Source organism: Brassica napus, chromosome C4, assembly GCF_020379485.1.
Source record: "Brassica napus cultivar Da-Ae chromosome C4, Da-Ae, whole genome shotgun sequence".
In the NCBI taxonomy this organism is placed as follows: Eukaryota; Viridiplantae; Streptophyta; class Magnoliopsida; order Brassicales; family Brassicaceae; genus Brassica; species Brassica napus.
Window position 1 is genome coordinate 56,059,035 of NC_063447.1, and position 20,164 is coordinate 56,079,198.

At 36.1% G+C, this 20,164-nt stretch overlaps 2 protein-coding genes across 2 annotated transcripts; one reads left to right on the forward strand and one right to left on the reverse strand.

The window, feature by feature from the left end:
* Nucleotides 1-3,999: 3,999 nt before the first annotated feature.
* LOC106427658 (vesicle-associated membrane protein 725-like) lies at nucleotides 4,000-6,166 on the forward strand. The gene is made up of 5 exons (XM_013868379.3): nucleotides 4,000-4,539; nucleotides 4,975-5,116; nucleotides 5,206-5,326; nucleotides 5,481-5,543; nucleotides 5,716-6,166. Exons 1-5 carry the CDS (start codon nucleotides 4,350-4,352, stop codon nucleotides 5,860-5,862), a joined length of 663 nt encoding a protein of 220 aa, XP_013723833.2. The 5' UTR covers nucleotides 4,000-4,349; the 3' UTR covers nucleotides 5,863-6,166.
* Nucleotides 6,167-6,259: 93 nt separating this feature from the next.
* Nucleotides 6,260-9,505, reverse strand: LOC106427692 (receptor-like protein 39). Its single transcript, XM_013868408.3, has 2 exons — nucleotides 6,854-9,505; nucleotides 6,260-6,760 (listed from the first exon to the last, which is right to left on the reverse strand). Exon 1 carries the CDS (start codon nucleotides 9,456-9,458, stop codon nucleotides 6,885-6,887), a length of 2,574 nt encoding a protein of 857 aa, XP_013723862.2. The 5' UTR covers nucleotides 9,459-9,505; the 3' UTR covers nucleotides 6,260-6,760; nucleotides 6,854-6,884.
* Nucleotides 9,506-20,164: the final 10,659 nt, after the last annotated feature.

Consider the following 20,164-nt stretch of genomic DNA (forward strand, 5'->3'; position numbering starts at 1 on the left):
TACTTTTCAGTCGTCTCAGATAACAGATTTCAAAGTCAATTGCAAAAATAACCTATGCGTTGACCAGACGACTTATATTTTATTCTTCTGGAAGATTTAGATTGAAGTCGTCTACGTCGACCTAAATGGACGACTTCTCTGGAAGTCTACTAGACGACCCCCGTGGATGTCATCTGCGTTAATGTTTAATAAACTTGCATTTTCTCTAAAACTATAAAGACTTTTTAACATTTTCTTGTTAATTCATGTGTATTAATGAATATGTGGGCTACTGAATGAAATTTATAACTTAATTGGTGATATTTATGAGGTTACCAACATTCATGTTAATTAAAGTTTCTAACTGATCCGAGAAGACTTCCGTGGAAGTCTTCTACGCTAGTTTTTAAGTCTTCTACGCTAGTTTTTGAATAACTTGTATTTTTAAGAGTGATAAATAACTTCAAGATATGTAAAACTCATATTTTCAAAATATGTTTTCTCCCTTAGTTTTACTAAATTTGACTAAGTTTTTTAACACAAACTTATAAAAAATATGATATGTTTTGACTAGTTACTATTGTTTGTTTCCATCTCTTAAGTATTATTGTTATATACACTAATGATAATTATTGTTATGAGTTGGAAGAAGGGTTAAAATGCTTCTTAAAATGTTGTATCAATATGAAGCTACCATCATTCCTGTTTATTAAGATGAGAAAAATGCCATTGGAGTTTATTATTGCATATGAGAGATCCAAAGATAAGAAAAAAGGCTATTGAAGTCTATTATTTCATTGATTTGTAAATGTGTAAACACATTGTTAGCACATGTATTACATCTTGGGAAACATTATTACTGATTTTACAAAAAATTCACAACTAAAATAGTAGACATGCAAATCACAAAACAAACCACAAACAAAATTATTATAAATCATTCATCTACAAAGACAAGCTTGGACTCCACTTGATATGGAAGAAGACTTCGTTAGAAGACTTCCAGGAAGTCCAGACGACTGAAATGGAAGTCGTCTAGAAGACTTCCTGGAAGTCATCTAGTGCATTATATTTTAGACGACTAACAGATAATTCGTCCCAAAAGTCTTCCAGATTTGAAAAACCTGCATATCAAATCCAGATCTGAAAAACCTGCATATCCAAAAACGTTCAAATGGTTTTAAAACAGAAAAAATGAGTGGAAGATTAGATAAATCTACCTTTATAGAACACACAAAAATACATATCTGAAATTAATAGATCTACCTTTAAATGAGTGGAAGATGAGTACCATCTGATTAAAAACCTGCAAAAAAGATAGATTAGTAAGAAAGACATGAGACAAAACTGAAAAATTCATATAAAGTTTAGTGTTTTCAAGTCAAAGAGACTAGAGTGAGTTTGTAGAGTTTTAGTTTGGGAAAAAAGTAAGAACTTTATACAACAAGAAGTTACCAAATGAAGAAAAATCAGACATAAAAACTTACCAAAACACTTAGATCTATTATGAAAGGGAGACTTCGTCAGAAGACTTCCAGGATGTCCAGACGACTTCCAGGAAGTCGAGACGACTGAAATGGAAGTCGTCTGGAAGACTTCTTGGAAGTCGTTTGGAAGACTTCCTGGAAGTCGTCTAGTGCATTATATTTTAGACGACTAACAGGTAAGTCATCCCAGAAGTCTTCCAGATCTGAAAAACCTGCATATCAAATCCAGATCTAAAAAACCTGCATATCCAAAAACGTTCAAATGGCTTAAAAACAGAGAAAATGAGTGGAATATTAGATAAATCTACCTTTATAGAATACACAAAAATACATATCTAAAATTAATAGATCTACCTTTAAATGAATGGAAGATGAGTACCATCAGATTAAAAACCTGCAAAAAAAGATAGATTAGTAAGAAAGACATAAGACAAAACTGAAAAATTCATATAAAGTTTGGTGTTTTCAAGTCAAAGAGATTAGAGAGAGGTTGAAGAGTTTTAGAATGATGAACATTACATTTTTGTTGCAGCTATTTGAGAGGAGGAGAGATAATGTGTAAATTTTTCTTTATATAGGGAGACATAAAATCCAATTAGGTTAAATATTTTTGATTCAGACGGCTTCCTAGACGACTTACTTGTAATTCGTCCAGAAGACTTTAATATTTTTAGCGGAAAATTAAAATATTTTTAGTGGGAAACTATAATAGAAGACTTCCCAGACGACTTACAATTAAGTCGTCTGGTTTAAATTATTTAAGCGGAAAAAGTAATTTTTTTTTTAATATTAGGCGGGAATATTTGGACGACTTACATGTAAGTCGTCCGTTTTAATTTCTTCACCAGACGACTGAAATGTAAGTCGTCTAGACCCTAAACATAACCCCTAAACTTTATTAACTAACTAAACACTTCATAAAATCAAATTAAACTTCAAAAGTGTTTGCTATACACAAAAATAAACACGTATAGGTAAAAATTTAATTTTTCAAAAAAACATTCAAACTTTCCAAAATCCAACCATAAGAATACATACAATACTACAACATATGTTGTCAAACCCTAGACCAAAGTATACCATGATTCACTACTTACACTCATATATGTTGAAAATAATTCAATTTTGTTATATTTTAATTTATATCACTTAAAACTGTTTATAATTACATGGTTTTAATTTTTCGCTTATCAAAATATTTTTTAAAAAATTTAAAAATTATTTTTAAGATCAGATACACCAGAAGACTTACTTTGAAGTCGTCTGGACGACTTCTAACATCTCAAACGACTCATACGACTTACTGAGGCTATATTCGTAAAAATGGTTTCTCTTTTTTTGTTTGGTCACAAGGGGCTGGACTGTAATTTCACAAAGTTTTTAAGTTAGTTTTGCATTTGATTCAAGTTTGGGTATAGGTTTGAGGTTAAAATCAAGTTATGGATTAGTTTTGGCAAATTTCCTTTGAATTTAAAACTAGTGACTAGTTTAGAGTTTAGGACTAGCTTGAATTTTAACCTAGTGACTAGTTTAGAATCTATACTATTAAAAAAAATCATCCTAAAATATTTACTTATAAAAAATTGTTACACCTATTCACTAATTTTTTTTTTATTATTTTGGTCATACCCTCATTTTCTCTAACTATGAAACATCATTACTATTTTTAAATAATTCATGTACACGACATGATTATACGTCAAATACTAAAATGAGGGTACTTATTCATCACAACATAATATTATACAATATCATTTGAATACTTCCTAAATTTCCCGAGCCAGCACGAGAAATACACAAAATCCAAATAAATACCAAAAATATTTAAATACACAAAAACTTAAAATTTTACAAGAGGAACCAAAAATATCCAAAGTTTTATCCGAATAATTAAAATATAATTCAATTTTTTAAAAATTTTACCAAACCCCAAAACTATAACCAAAGCACTTAATCCGAAGCTTAAAAAATATTTGTAACACTGAAAGCATATCTAAAATATCCAGATATACATAATAAACACAAAATATTTAGGGTACTTTGGATATTCGGACTAGAACAGAGATCTGCAGATCCAAAAAGAAAACCTAATAGGTATTTTGCTCGATCCCGAACCAAACCTGTATTTTTGTGTCGGTTTAGTTTTTTTGGTCCAAATAAAGTATATATGTCTAAGACAGAGTTACATAAGAGTGTACATACAAATTTCAAATAAATTAATTTATAAATTATATAAATTTAAACAAATTTCCTTATTCGATATAATACGACTTTATAACATAATAATATACAAAAATCCCAAAATGCTAATTGATATCAAACTTTGATTATAAAACTTTGATTATAAGCCAAAAATCCGCGTTTTAGAAGCTCAGATGTGTCATTGAAAAGAGTGTAACTCTAACCCTCTAAGTCATCTATCTATCATAAAACAAGATAGAGTTTCAAAAAGAAATCCAAAGTCAAAAACTTGTATGTAATTCAAACATACATCTTCCCAAAATCCATTACAAGTTTCTTTTAACTAGTCCATTACAAGTTTTATACAACATAGAAAGCAGAAACATTTTTAATTAAATTAACTAATTATATCAGATAATTAAATTAGGTAATTAATATTAATTAATACGAACGAAAACGTGATAAAAGGAGAAACTTCCTCTCTCTGTCTCACAAACGTTTTCAACTTTTGTTGTTTGTTTGTTGTCTCTTCAACAAAGTCTCAAACGATCGCTGCGTCGTCCCCATCTCTCTCTCCCCCTTTCATTCTCCCCTCTATTTTGGATCTTTCTTACTTGCGTACACACCAAGGAAACAAAAAAGAAAAAGAAAACCAGATTTGTTGTGCGTTAGGTTTTTTATTTCTCTCCTCTTCGGGACAAAATGGGACAGAAGAATTTGATCTACAGCTTCGTTGGTCGTGGCACGGTGATTCTCGTCGAGTATACTGAGTTTAAAGGCAATTTTACTTCCGTCGCGGCACAATGCCTCCAGAAACTCCCTTCTTCGAACAACAAGTTTACCTACAACTGCGACGGTCACACCTTTAATTACCTCGTCGAAAATGGGTTCAGTGAGTCTCACTTCTCGATTCCAACACATTTTTGTGTGGATATGATTCTCTTTATGCCTTGGATGTGTCTTTGTATTCGTATTGCAATCTATTACAGTGGATCTATATGGTTGTTGGTGGGACCAGTGACATTGGTGTGTATATTTATGGCATTTGTTCTGCTTCTGTGAAAGTTTTTTGTGTGTTTCGGTATTATAAGGTTTCTTGCCAATGAAGTTAGCTTTCTTTTGTATTGATGGATGTATGTAGGATTAGATATTTTCATCTTTTTAATTATTACATTTCTTGTTTTGGATCTCTCTGGTCTCTGTTTTAGGCTGTATTTGAACTAGGTGATGTATGACAATTTTTTGCAGTTTCTTACTTGTCATAGATATTATTTGTCATGGATGATGGATCTGACAAAAGAATTTTATGTGTTATGGTTGTGTATAGCGTATTGTGTTGTTGCTGTTGAAGCTGTTGGGAGGCAGATTCCAATGGCCTTCTTGGAGCGAATTAAGGAAGATTTCAGCAACAGATATGGTGGTGGGAAGGCTACTAATGCTAAACCCAACAGCTTGAACAAAGAGTTTGGGTACTTTAGCTCTACCATCAGAATGAAACACAAAAACTTCCTTTCTAGTCTCGGTGGATATGATATTAACTTTTTTGCCTTTCCCATAGGTCTAAACTAAAGGAGCATATGCAGTACTGTGTGGATCATCCTGAGGAGATTAACAAACTTGCTAAGGTTAAGGCTCAAGTGACTGAGGTGAAAGGAGTTATGATGGAGAACATTGAGAAGGTAAGAATAGTATTATCATGTTAATCTCACAATTCTGTTTTATTAATTTGAGCATATTTGTCAAAACTGGCTTCATTTTTCTATGTTCATTGAGGTAAAAGTGAGCCACTCCTATTTAACTGACTGAGCTTTTATGTAATTAATTTATTTGCAGGTTCTTGACCGTGGTGAGAAAATTGAGCTTCTAGTGGACAAAACTGAGGACCTTCGTTCACATGTTAGTGCTTACCTTTCACTGATATGTGTCTTAGTTTTTTAATAACATTTTTTTCAGAAATTTTAAATTCAGGCTTGAATTAATCAAAGAAACACTTATGTGTATACATGTCAAAACATAACAAGGCATTAGAATTCTAAGGCTCTTATATTTGCCATTTCAATATCAACAGGCACAAGATTTCAGAACACAAGGAACGAAAATAAGAAGAAAGATGTGGTGGGAGAACATGAAGATTAAGCTCATAGTCGCTGGTATCATCATTGCCTTGATTCTCATCATCATCATCTCGGTTTGTCCTGGCTTCAAGTGTACTTGAAAGGTAGAACAGTCTGAGAGATTATAAGACCCTTATTGTTATACTAACCTAACTCCTCCCGGTATTTGCCCTTCTATTTTGATCTTTTTGTTTTCGCAGCGTCTCTTTTATAGTTTATTTTTATTATTGTTAGGAAAAAGCAATATGATAGCTCAGTATTGAGAAATGATGATTTGGGTTTTGAATGTTTGGAAAGGGATATAAGCTGTTGGGGTTTGCTTATATATAGGCTAGGTCTTGTGCTATTGGTGATCACATGTTTTTTTTTGTAATCTTGAATTGAATGTTGGGGTTTTGCTGTTTCCATCAAATCTCCTTAATTTTCTCGCTAGGGAAAAACATATTTAGATTAGATCTTTGTGCTCATGGTAATATGAAGTTCACTATACTTATTTGATAGAAGAAGAAACTAACCAAAGTATTGGATTAAGATACAACAAACGTTAGGTAATGCTTCAATACAACTAGTTGACAGACAACGAAGATAAAAGTCAGACCGCTAACAATTTCTACGATAGGCACAAAATAACACAAGGAAATGCTATAATACAAGATCAAAAATTACTTGACAGACACTGAAAGCACAAACTTATAATTGAAACAATCCTAACGGTTTATGCGGTCGCACCAGTTATCTTCAGGTCCATAGAATTTGTTTTAACTGAGGATAAGGACTTGGAAATTTGGTACAGCCTTGAGCCAAAAAAAAGAAACTTGTATTTGAATATGTTGTGATCAACAACTAGAAACCTTAATTAATGACTGAGAAATATAGAAAAGACTTCGGAATCTTTATTTAAAAAAAAAGGAATTAGGCTCAAGTTGATGGTTTTTCACAACTCTTTAATAACATGAAGTAGATCTTATGTCCGGACAGTTCAAAATTCTCTTCAATGACCTGACAGAGAGGAAATAGAACAAAACATCAGATAATGAAACAACAAACATAAGGAAATGCTTGCATACATGAGCACTTAACTACTAGACATACATTCAAGGATTGCATTCAAATTAAAACAATGTTAACGGCTTCTGCGCTTATTGGGACCAACTATCTTGACAAGCCACTCCGGTTTGTATGAAGCAATGACGTGTGCTATTGCCATTCCAAGAAACACTCCAGGTCCATATCCAATTACTACAGCTTTCCAGTTCAACACTTCTACTTCTTCTTCTTTGTCTTCTTGCTTAGGTCGTTGTGTGGGTGGAGCATTAGTCCCAAAGCAAGTTTCCTGGAGAGGAAGGCCGCAAAGCCCTGCATTCCCTTCGAACGAAGATTTAGGTTGACCAGTAATCTGTGTTCCTTGTGGTATTTCACCCTTGAGCTGGTTGTGAGACACATTTATGTACTCCAAAAAAGAGAGGGTCCCAAGCCCATTAGGAATAAACCCTGAGAGTTGGTTTCTTGATAGGTCTAGTGACTCGAGATTGCTCAGATTTGCCAACGACAAAGGAATATGACCTGTGAAGGCGTTGTTTGAGAAGTTGAGTGCAATCAGCGCTTTCAAGAGACCAATGGATTCAGGAATCTGTCCTTCAATTCTATTCCCAGAAAAATCGATGGTCGCGTAGGAATTAAGGACCAACTCTTGTTCCATAGATAGACCTTTGTATTGCAAATCTACAGCCTCTACATTGTTATAGTACAATTTCCCGTTAGTACTTTTTTTGTGTAGCATATAAAGACCACCATCTTCATTCATAGTAGGGGATGTTGCTTTCCAATTCTCAAAGTATGTTGGTGGTAAGCTTCCAGTAAACTTATTATTGGATATCTCAAATATACGCAGCTCTGGAAACCCGAGAGGGCCTTGATCAGGAGGAGATATAGAGCCATATAACTTGTTTGAACTGAGGATAAGGACTTGCAATTTCGGTAAAGCCTTGAGCCAGAAAGGAAATGTGTCTTCAATCATGTTGTGGTCAGCAACTAGAAACTCTAGAGATGAGCAATTTTGAAGAGATCTTGGAAGTTTCCCAGTGAGTAGATTGTGTCCAACGTCAAGTGACTGTAGAGAATCACCCATATAAAACGTGTCAGGAATACTTCCTTCCAAGTTGTTCTTCCGTAGAGTCACAAACGTCAAGTTACTCAAGCATTGAGGAACTGGACCTGTGAGGTTATTGTAACCTAGCAATAAATCCGTGAGAGATCTACAATTGCAGATTGAAAGAGGTATGCTCCCTGTGAATCTGTTGTATTGTGTACTCAACACACTGATAGAGAGTGGTAGAATAGGAATTTCTCCTTCGAAACAGTTTTGCTCCAGATTTAATTCCTTCACTGATGAGTTTACCAAAACATCCACGGGACCTTCGAAACCATTAAGCGAATTGTTTTTTAGAAAAACTGTGGTCAGACGAGGAAGGTTCCATAACCACTCGGGGATTTTCCCTTTGATTCTGTTGTGTGACAATGTTATAAGCTCCAACTTCTCAAGGTTCTTTAAGATATTAGGGAACTCGATGATGCCACAGCCTTGTAACAACAAACTCTCCAAGTTTGTTGGAATGCCTAAACTTGTATCTAAACTGGCCGAAGATATAGGATTACCGGAAAGATAGAGAACCGACAAAGATTTTAGCGGGGCGAAGAGGCTTATATCAATCGGGTAACTTGTGTTTATGAAAGAAAGGTCAAGAATCTTGAGGTTGATGAGCTTTGAGATAGGCACTATGATTTTTCCTTCAAAATGGTTATTCCCAAGGTACAAGTACTCGAGCCTAGATAGGGTAGAGGAATTAGGAAAATTAATAGATCCGTTGAGATCGTTTACACTAAGATCAAGATCTGATAAGGAAGGCATGGTGAAGAGAGAAGAAGGAATGGTTCCATAGAAGTGATTCTCATAAAGATGTAGAACAGAGAGCATGGTAAGATTTTGTACAGGTGGGAAACTACCAGTGAACTTGTTTTTGTCAAGGTTCAACTCTTTTAACGAGGTTAGGTTCCTAATTGTAGGAGGAACTTGCCCGAAAAAGTCATTGGAGGAAAGAGACAAGAGCTGGAGTCTGTTGAGATTTCCAAATTCAGGAGGTAGTAACGACCTGAACTTGTTGTAGCTTATATCTAAAACTGAGAGATTTAATAGATTCCGTACAAGTGGGAAACTACCGGTGAGCTTATTTTCGGAAAGGTCTAAAACGGAAAGAAGGCTTAGGTTATTAAACGAGGAAGGAACTTGGCCGACAAAGCCATTATTGGAAAGAAATAAGACCTCTAACCTGTTGACATTGCCAAATTCCGAAGGAAGTGTAGTTGAGGTGAAGTTGTTTTGCCAGAGGTCAAGGTAACGAAGATGGTGTAACCTGAAGAGGCTACTATTGGGCTTTAGAGTTCCACTGAGACAGGCCTTGAGTCGTAGCTTCGTGACGGCACCCGTCGAGATATCACACCTGACTCCGTTCAAGGGATCACTGAGGTTGCAGTGGCTGCTATCAAACTCGTTCATGAATTCAGTGAGAGCTTGAGTCTGATGGGGACCACAAGCAACATAACTACTTTTATCGATGTTTAATGTGAAGAAGCTTGAAGGGGAGACACAACAGAGCAAGATTAGCGAGAGAAAATGCAAACGCACACGGGATTCAGACATGGTCTTTATGAAAAGTTTTGAAGAAGATAATTATTTTGGTTTAAAAAAAGTGAGGGAGAAGGTTGGTGATATAAATAGAGATATGTGGGTTTCAACTGGAGCTATATGTCACCCATACAACTCGACTTAGAAGAAGTCAGAGCTGAGTGATGTCTTTGTATTCTAGCTTGGAAAACAAATATGGCTAAGTGGCTAATTTCCATTCATATCATGAAGTGAAATTCACGTTAGTTGATTTTTCTAGCGTATAACTTGGATTGGAATAGTTTAACAGAAATAAACAAAACTTGGTTCGAAATTTCTCACATGTGTTCAAAACTACATTAATAAATCAGTTTAGCATAAAAACGACATGCACATAATGTTTGTGGAGTGTCAAACTGCAATATAAGAGTATGATTAACCCCGGTCTCTTAGTCGGGGTTCTTAATTCATGATTTTACTTTTTTTTTTACATTTTTCGGCTAAAAGACGGCTCTTATATCTCTTATTTAAGAGATTGTTCTTAGCTTTTCTTAGTTAAAATATAAGAAAATTTAAGAACCGTCTCTTAGCCGAAGCTAAGAACCCCAGTTAAGAAACTGAGGTTAATTATGGTCTAAGAGAGTTTGCCCTAGAGAGAAACTCTCTCATGTCCGCATCCCAAGACGCCTCCGATGAATCTCACCTACTACAGCCACGCTGCTCTTTCCTCCTCCTTCTGAAGCAGCTCTGCTCCTCTCCATGGCCATGACGATGACTACTCCTCCGTCATGTCTCCGGCTCCCTCCAGATCCGCCGCCGTCACCGTGTTTGAACTCCTCGCTTGAATCTCTTTCTCCCGTCATCCCTCCGGAACCACCAGACCCGCCAGACGTTGCTCTCTTATCGACGCCTTACATCTTATCGTCTGCTCTTCTTCTGCTGCTGCTAAGGAATTGATATATGGTGTTTTTGGCATCTTGTATATATGTTTTCTAATTGGTTTTCAAGTCTTTATCGAGTCTTCCTAGTCCTTTTCGAGTCATTACAAGTCTGGAGTTGCATTGGATGAGAGATAAACCAGTTGGAGGAAAAGAAGAGAAAAATAGTGCAATTTTGTGATTTTCACGCAGAACAGTCGAGCGGAGCAACCTGAGTGCATGTTCCAGCGACATATATTTTTAAGGAAGTTTCCAAATATTTCGGGATTTTACCTAGGGCTTCCCCTTTTTACTCCCAGGCCGCCATAGACCTGCATATATATCTTTTCTTATTTTTTATTATCATTGTACGCTAAGTTTTACACAAGAAACCATTGGAAACTTTTGTACTTGAAGATTTGCTACCTTGAAAGGGAAAAAGCTTCATCTCTCTCACTTTGAGAAGATTCATGAACCCTATCTTATTTATTTATTGATTCAGCATGTTTTCTTCATCTATTGTCTCTATGATTTCTTTGTTCATGCCTGAGTAGTCGCTTGTTAGGTTTAGGGTGTTAGGGATCATGGATCAATGAGTTAGACACAAATAGGATTGTTATTCCTTGATATCTCTGTCTATTGCTAATCTTAATGCTTGTGTTAAACTGGCCACTTAGCATCTGATCATAGGTTTAATCTAATCATCAAAAGTGTTTTAGGTTGCTAGAAAAAGCATAGATAGGCGATTTGTCATTAGCCAACGAAAGCTGATGTTAAGGCAAATCGTGAACCAATTGAATCCGAACTTAATGCTTGTCATCATTCTCTGATCGAAACGATAGTTTAGGCATTAGGATTGCTTGATAAATTGGTAGACACCACGACAGTGGGTTTATCTATTATTGTTGTTCAAGTTCTAGATTGGCTCTTATTGCCTTCCTGAATAGTTGTGTAGCTCATGATCCTAAGTATCCAGATGAATCACCCTGAACTTAGCATTCTTAATCATCTGAAAAACCTGAAATCAATCTCTTACTTGCTTGTTACGAAATCAACTTTAAAACCCCCATATTGTTTTAGCTTGATATTGATCCTATAGAAATAAAGTGTAATCATTGGTCTCTGTGGATTTGATCCTAAAATGCTACATCGACATACCATTCGATTGTGGTAGTGTGCACATTAAGTTAATTGGTGTGCGTATACACGTAATATCAGGAATCCCGAACAGTCTGCTTCAACTTCACTCCCTCTCACCACTGTCTCTGCTCTTACTCCGCCGGGAACCCGTGTCCCAGCTCTGTGAGCCATGAAGTGAAGAGGATGAACTTCAGATATATGAGTTCTGAGGTCTCTAATCTTTATCTCCAAACACGCTCGACAAAGAACACTCAGTTTGAACACCAAGTTTCATCTCTAAACCTAGCCTCAAGGGCCTTGTCTATAGTTGTGCAAGATATGGATGTAGAAGTGAGTTTTTGGGTTGAAGAAAGTATCAATTTCAAGCTAGTCTCCTTCCAGTACTCAACAAATCAAAGTCTTGAGGACTGGCTTCTGATTTTCAAAGTATTGGGAGTGACTTGTTTTGTCGATGTTCAACTCTTACCCTTCTCCTCTGCTCATTGGCTCCTCTGCCTTGGCAACAAACCTCTCCTAGTTACTGGCGCATCCCTTCCAAACGACCACTACAACTTTCTCACCGTCGACATCCTCCTTCCGTGGTCAATAACCCAACGCCGTCGTCTCTATACAACACCAACATAGCCCATTAGCTTCATTATTTCAGAGCCCAAAACCTGCAGGATGGCATCAATTTCTGTGATTGGCGTGTCTGGCCAGCTTATGATTCTCAAGGACAAGAAGGTACTGTACCTCAAAATGCATCTAGTACTTTTCTGTTTGCGTACCTCCGGTTCACCTAGCCGTCCCCCTAATGGGGTGTTCCTTGTGATATCTCCTTCTCCACTGCCATGTGCTTTCATTCCAACAAATTGGAGAAACACTTCGATGTCTTGTGCAAGGAGACTCAACCGTACTGAAGCACTCTGCCTCTTATCCGACGTTTGCTCAAACACGCTCAACCAGAACGAGTGTGATGATAATATTCTCAGGTTTATCTCGGTTACAAACTATTGGCTTCGACATGGTAATGTTGAGGTCCGAGGTTTTGACACGATTAAACCATTCAGTCTGTCATCTGACTCCATTGTCCTAAACGTCCCTATGAAGGCTAAGCTAGCTTTTGAGATTCACCTAGTCTCGTTGAGAAGCTTTGTCGAGTTTAAAACTGATCGTGTCAACTTCAGTATCAAATCCAGTCATATAGGACTTCTTCCTCTTGGTGTTGTCCAAGGTCCTGGAGCTTCTCACCAAAAGCTCTTGGCAGGTAACAATCCAGCCGCTTCTTATTGGTGTATCAACGTCGATTTCGACTATCAATTGTTCTTGCGAACAATCGCCTTAGGGATTAGGGTGAAACTTCTCTATGGGGTTTTTCATCTTGCTGAGCTTGACTCGCCTCTTATAGGCTTTATCTTTCTGTGTTTCATAATGCTTTCTACTTTCGTTGTACCGTCGAGCATGGCTCCGGAATCTGCTCCTTCAGTTATAAACTCTTATGCTCCTTGAGCTTTTAATATAAGTTTGGTGTTACAAAAAAAAAGAGTGTCAAACTGCAGACCTGTTAACGTGAAGGACAGTCACAGACAAAGTGGTCACATATATATTGGTTTAGCTAACAAAAGACCTTACATGTCTGATGTATCACACTAAGCGCAGTTTCTCGGAATCGCAACCGACGAACATCTCATGGACCTTAGCCGACTGATGATTATAGATCACTTTCAGTTTGTCGCAGATTGATGATTAGATCTGTTAACGACATCATCGGAAAAATACACCCGCAGGCGATTGGAACCGATCACTCTTTGGTCCACCATCTAGACAAAGCGAAGAGACACTAAATCTACATGTTCCATACCAGTCGGTCTGAATCACTTGATGATTCTAGCTGTGGAGAAACTTCGCTCCATCATGTTCATTCTAAAAGAGGAAATATCTACAGTATCAACATAACCAAGTTCTCATTAGATCAGTTGGTGTTGGCCCCGGTGAAAAATTGTCCCTCCCCCTGCCAAACCATGGTTCGACAGTCAATCTTCTCCATTTCAGTTTCTTTTTTTTTTTTTTAATATTTATCAGTTAACAAATTATTGATTCTTTCCTATTTTGTTGGCTAGCTTCACGCAGACAAGTATCTATGAGAAAATATTTAATGTGTTATGAAAAGAACTGGAATTTTATTATATCGCGAGAATTTAAATAAGGGCAAAATTTATACCCGTAGAATTTATAACACTGATAAAAAGAGTTTTATCATAGAGAGAAGAGAAGGTTGAGGTGTGATCTTCTAAACGATCGAAATCGATCGTTTATATAGAGAAAAAATTTACTGTGCAAATAGTGCAGCGGGTCCCACATCCCTTTATATTTTCAACATATACGGCTGCTTTATTTCTTTGACTTTCGTAACACTCCCCCTTGGGGGCCGGTGTCACTATCCGCTCTCGCTTAACGTCTTTGTTGCCTCGTTAAAAACCTTTCCAGGAAAACCCAATGGGAAAAACCATAGTAAGGTAAAAAGAGTACAACCACGTAAGCTCCCCCTCGGATGAACAATCAGATCCTTCTGATGGCGCATCCCAATGTTATGGATGTGTTTTCTGAATACCGAGGTAGGGAGTGATTTTGTGAAGAGGTCGGCTGCATTGTCGCATGATCGAACATATCTTACTTCAATCTCTTTATTCTTCTCGAGCTCTTGAGTGTATGAGAAGAACTTCGGAGGTATATGTTTGGTTATATCGCTTTTGATATATCCTTCCTTCGTTTGAGCAACACATGCCGCGTTATCTTCATATAGAATAGTTGGCTCCGTATTTTCGTCAATCCCACTGCTTGAACAGATGTGTTGGCTTATTGATCTTAGCCATACACATTCTCTACTTGCTTCATGGAGTGCAATGATCTCAGCGTGATTTGAAGAAGTAGCAACAAGTGTCTGCTTCTGAGAACGCCAAGATATGGCGGTGCCTCCAATTGTAAAAACATATCCTGTCTGGGATCGAGCTTTGTGTGGATCTGACAAATAACCTGCATCTGCAAAACCAATCATTTGACCTTTTGAGATTTTAGGATAAAACAAGCCTAAATCAGTTGTTCCTTGAAGGTAACGAAAGACATGTTTAATTCCATTCCAATGTCTTCGCGTAGGAGACGAACTGAATCTCGCTAAAAGATTAACGGCAAAAGATATGTCAGGTCGAGTACAATTTGCAAGATACATAAGAGCTCCAATTGCACTTAAGTATGGAGTTTCAGGACCAAGTATTTCTTCATTTTCCTCAGATGGTCGAAACGGATCATTTTCAACATTAAGTGATCTGACGACCATCGGGGTACTAAGAGGAGTTGCTTTATCCATGTTAAAGCGTTTCAATACTCGTTTGGTATATGTAGACAGGTGTACAAATATACCCTTTTGAGAACGCTCAATTTGTAATCCTAGACAATATTTTGTCTGCCCGAGATCTTTCATCTCAAATTCTCCTTTCAGATAGTTTGATGCCATTTGGATTTCGTTTTGAGTTCCAATAATATTAAGATCATCAACGTACACCGCGATTATCACAAATCCGGATGTTGTTTTCTTTATGAAAACATAAGGACATATAGGATCATTCGTGTATCCTTGTTTTGTTAAGTGTTCACTGAGACGATTATACCACATTCGTCCAGATTGTTTTAACCCATATAGTGATCTTTGCAATTTTATTGCACATAACTCTTTAGGTCTGGAACTTAACATTTCTGGCATTTTAAATCCATCTGGGATTCTCATATAGATATCAGTATCTAATGATCCATATAAATATGCCGTAACGACATCCATGAGACGCATTTCTAAATTTTCATTGGCCGCTATGCTCATCAGGAATCTAAATGTGATTGCGTCCATAACAGGAGAATAAGTTTCCTCATAATCAATTCCTGGCCTTTGAGAGAAACCTTGGGCTACTAGACGAGCTTTGTATCTTGTAATCTCGTTTTTCTCGTTTCTTTTTCGGACAAACACCCATTTGTACCCAACAGGTTTTACATCTTTGGGTGTGAGCACAATAGGTCTGAATACATTTCGTTTGTTAAGCGAATCTAATTCGACTTGAATTGCATCTTTCCAATATATCCAGTCATGTCTCTTTTGACATTCATATACAGACTTTGGTTCTGGATCTTCGTTTTCTTCATTTATTTCCTTTGCTAAAAGGTATGAGAAAACGTCATCAATATCATCCATCTCATTTCGTTTCCATATCTTTCCATTATGGATGTAATTGATAGAAATCTCGTGATTTCCATCAGATTCATGATTCTCTATATTGTCGTTCGATTCACAATTCGCTTCTTCCAAAATATTTTCCGCTATTTTGGGAGTATCATGCTTTTCACATTCCTTACGTTTTCTAGGAAGTTTATCCTTTGAACCAATAGGTCTACCGCGCTTTAAACGTGTTCCTGATTCACGTGTATCAACTGCCGTTCCACCATTTTGTGGTATTTCAATACGAGCAGGAGTATTTGCAGCGTGTATATGTGATTTAGTTACCATTTTGGTATCAGCAAATGCATCAGGTAGCTGATTTACTATATTTTGTAAATGCATGATACGTCGAACTTCTAGTTCTGACTGTTTCGTAGGAGGATCAAGGTGTAATAATGATGGTACACTCCATTTGATCTCTTTTCCTACTTGTTTATTGTCTCCCCCTAGAGTTGGGAATTCTTTCTCATTGAAATGACAATCGGCAAATCGTGCCGTAAACACATCACCAGTTTGTGGTTCTAGGTATCTTATTATTGATGGAGAATCATAGCCAATATATATTCCCAACAGTATTTGCGGTCCCATCTTTGTACGTTGCGGTGGTGCTATTGGAATATAAACCGCACAACCAAAGACTTTTAGATGAGAGATATTTGGTTCTTTTCCAAATGCTAACTGTAATGGGGAATATCTATGGTATGCACTTGGTCTTATTCGAATTAGTGCTTCTGCATGCAAAATAGCATGTCCCCATACATATGTTTTGAGTTTTGATCTCATGATCAATGGCCTTGCAATTAGTTGCAGCCGTTTAATTAATGATTCTGCCAAACCATTTTGTGTATGAACATGAGCAACAGAATGCTCTACTTCAATCCCTGATACCATACAATAATCATTAAAAGCTTGGGATGTGAATTCACCAGCGTTATCTAATCTAACTCTTTTAATTGGATAATCTGAGAACTGTGCTCTTAATTTGATTATCTGAGTTAGAAATCTCGCAAATGCCATATTTCGAGATGATAACAAACAAACATGTGACCATCTACTCGATGCATCAATTAATACCATAAAGTAGTAGAATGGTCCACACGGTGGATGTATTGGTCCACAAATATCACCTTGGATTCTTTCCAAAAACTTTGGTGATTCTTTGTCAATTTTGGTTGGTGATGGTCTTATGATTAATTTCCCAAAAGCACACGCATCACATGTCATTTTATTACTTTGGTATATATCTTGGGTTTTTATTGAATGACCATGTGAGCTTTCAATGATTTTTCGCATCATTGTAGTGCATGGATGACCAAGACGATCGTGCCATAATGTAACATCTTCTGGATTTCTTTTGATCACAAGATGTGATTCTATAGCATCAATATAAGTGTGATGCAATCCAGAAGGAAGTTCTGGAAATTTTTCCAGTACAAGGCATTTGCCTGATTTTTCAGAAGTTATATATAAATACTTCTTTCCATTCTCAGTTGCAGACTGAGTGTTATACCCTTGACGGTATATATCTTTGAAACTCAATAAATTTCTCTTAGAATTTGGAGAATATAAGGCATTATCTATGGAAAACTTTGTTCCATTAGGCAACATAAAGTTCGCCTTGCCAATTCCTTCGATCAGGTCTGTAGGACCTGCTATTGTGTTTATAGTCATTTTTACTGACTTTAAAGTAGAGAAATATCTCTTATCCTTCAGTATAGTGTGCGTTGTGCCACTATCTGGTATGCAAACTTCTCTACCAATTTGTTTAGTTGTTGTTCCATTTGCTTTCTTATCCATTTATGTAACACACAGTTAATATTAATAAAGAAAATAAACTTTCATAAGTAAATATATTATGCATCAATAACAAGTACACAATAATTATACATTAGATATTTTGAAATACATAATATTTTATGGCATCGCTAGGCATTATTAAGCTTGATCAGTACAAGCACTTCAATTATTTTGATGAGTGGCCTCGTCGAAATCTCCCATAAAGTCAGAGGATTCGAGGTATGTCGATGTTGTACCCACAAGGTGTTCATTGAGATTTACTTCCTTTGTCTTGCCTTTAATAGATTCTTGGTACAATTGGCATAGATGCCGAGAAGTTCGACATACTTGAGACCAGTGTCCCTTCGATCCACATCTGTAACAGACGTTCTCATTTTTATGAGTAGGCTTTTCTTGGGTTTCTTTCCCTTTTACCCGATCAGATCGATTCCATGTGTTGAATCCCCTTCCTCTTGGGTTGTTACTCCTTTCATGGTTGCGGTTAAATCGATAACCACGACCACGACCAAAACCACGATTGTGACCACGGCCACGACCACGCCCACGATAGGAATAATTTCCTTTTTCTAGATTTTTTATATCCGTTGCATTTGCCTCAGGAAATGCTTTGGTTCCCGTGGGTCGGGCATTGTGGTTTTTAATGAGGAGTTCATTATTTCTCTCCGCTATTATAAGCGCCACAGCGAGTTCAGAGAACCTCGTATACCCTCAATTTCTATATTGTTCTTTTAAAACATAATGATTTTTGTGGAACGTTTGGTAAGTTTTCTCGAGCATTTCTGCTTCTGAGACAGGCTTACCGCAATAATCTAATTGCGCCGCTATTCTCAATATAGCGGAATTGTACGTTTTCACTTTTTCAAAATCTTGAAATCGTAGATTTTTCCACTCATCGAGTGCATGGGGGAGAGTAATTTTCTTTTGGTTATCAAACCTCTCCTTCGGAGCTTTCCAAAAATCTAAGGGATCTTTGGTTCTCGCATAATCATGCGTAAGATTTTCATCTAGATGCCTTCTCAGAAATATCACGCCCTTAGCCTTTTCATGAGAGGTTGATATATTGCCGTCTTTTATTGTTCCGAGTATTTCCTCAGAATCTAGATGAAGCTCCATGTTTGTAACCCATGCCGTGTAGTTTGTCCCAGTCACTTCCAATGCCGGAAACTGAAGTTTCTCGATTTTTGCCATTTGTATTTCTAAAGCACATAAATAAAAATTATTAGAATATTATTAATATTAAAAAAGAACCGTTTACATTGACCATGCAAGCAATTACAAGGAGAAGCGATGTAAAGAAAATTAAACCGATATTCATCTTAAATTCACTTGGAGTAAATTCTCCAACGAATAAACCATAAATAGAAACACAAATAAAAATGGCACATAAAAACAAAAGTGTGCGAATCATCTTTCTTGAAATGAGAAATCGGAGGAGAGCGATTTGAAATTTTTTTTTTTTTTTTGAGAGAAGATGAAATGTTTTGGATGATGAAATGGAGTGAAAATGAGTTGTATTTATAGATGAAAAACACTGTTCATAACCGTTGGAGAAAGGGAAAATTTTTGAAAAAAATTCTTTGTGACCGTTGGGGTTAAATCGAGTGTACCAAAAATCAGTCCGAAAATATCGTATTAAACAGTCAATCAAATCTATAAAATTTCATAAAAGTAAAAAAAAAATTATTACAATGAAATATTTATGTCATGCCAACAAATCATGCGACGGCTCAGCCGATCAATGCAGAGTAATAAATAAATTATACGGCGGCTCGGCCGACCAATTAATAATAAACAGAATATAAGGCGGCTCAGCCGACCAATAAATAATAAACAGAATATAAGGCGGCTCGGCCGACCAATAAATAAATTAAATTACTAGTAAATAATATAGGCGGTATTCCGGCCATTATAACATGATATAAATAATAGTAGAGGCGGTATACCGACCATTATAACAGGGTATAAATGATACAAATAAATTTTACCGATTCGCAGAGTGATCGTGCTGATAACGTGTTATGAAAAGAACTGGAATTTTATTATATCGCGGGAATTTAAATAAGGGCGAAATTTATACCCGTAGAATTTATAACACTGATAGAAAGAGTTTTATTATAGAGAGAAGAGAAGGTTGAGGTGTGATCTTCTAAACACAAATAGTGCAGCGGGCCCCACATTCTTTTATATTTTCAACTGGTTCTTTATTTCTTTGACTTTCGTAACATAATGCATTATATCTTTCCATATTGTTTTGACATCTTTATTTAAAGAGATTGTTTAAGAACCTTTTATATATTTTCTGTTGGTTAACTAGTTTGATGCTATAAATAGTTTTTAAAAATTATTTCTCCATGTTTTGGTTAGTTTGGTTAATCTTAACAAATAAATACTATTTATAATTTTTATAAAAAATATAATAATTAAAAGATTTTGTTTTAAATACCAGTAGTTATCACTTTATATAATAATAAATAAATATTTATATATAATATAATTTATTTAAATATTAATTATTAATAAATAATTTAATTTATTTTGTCCCCAATAAAAAATATTCTTGGCTCCACCACTGGATTACTCTCAGAAGATAGAAGATAGATCTATCTACACATCAATCCAACATTTGGAACTTTCCAGAATTAGATCAG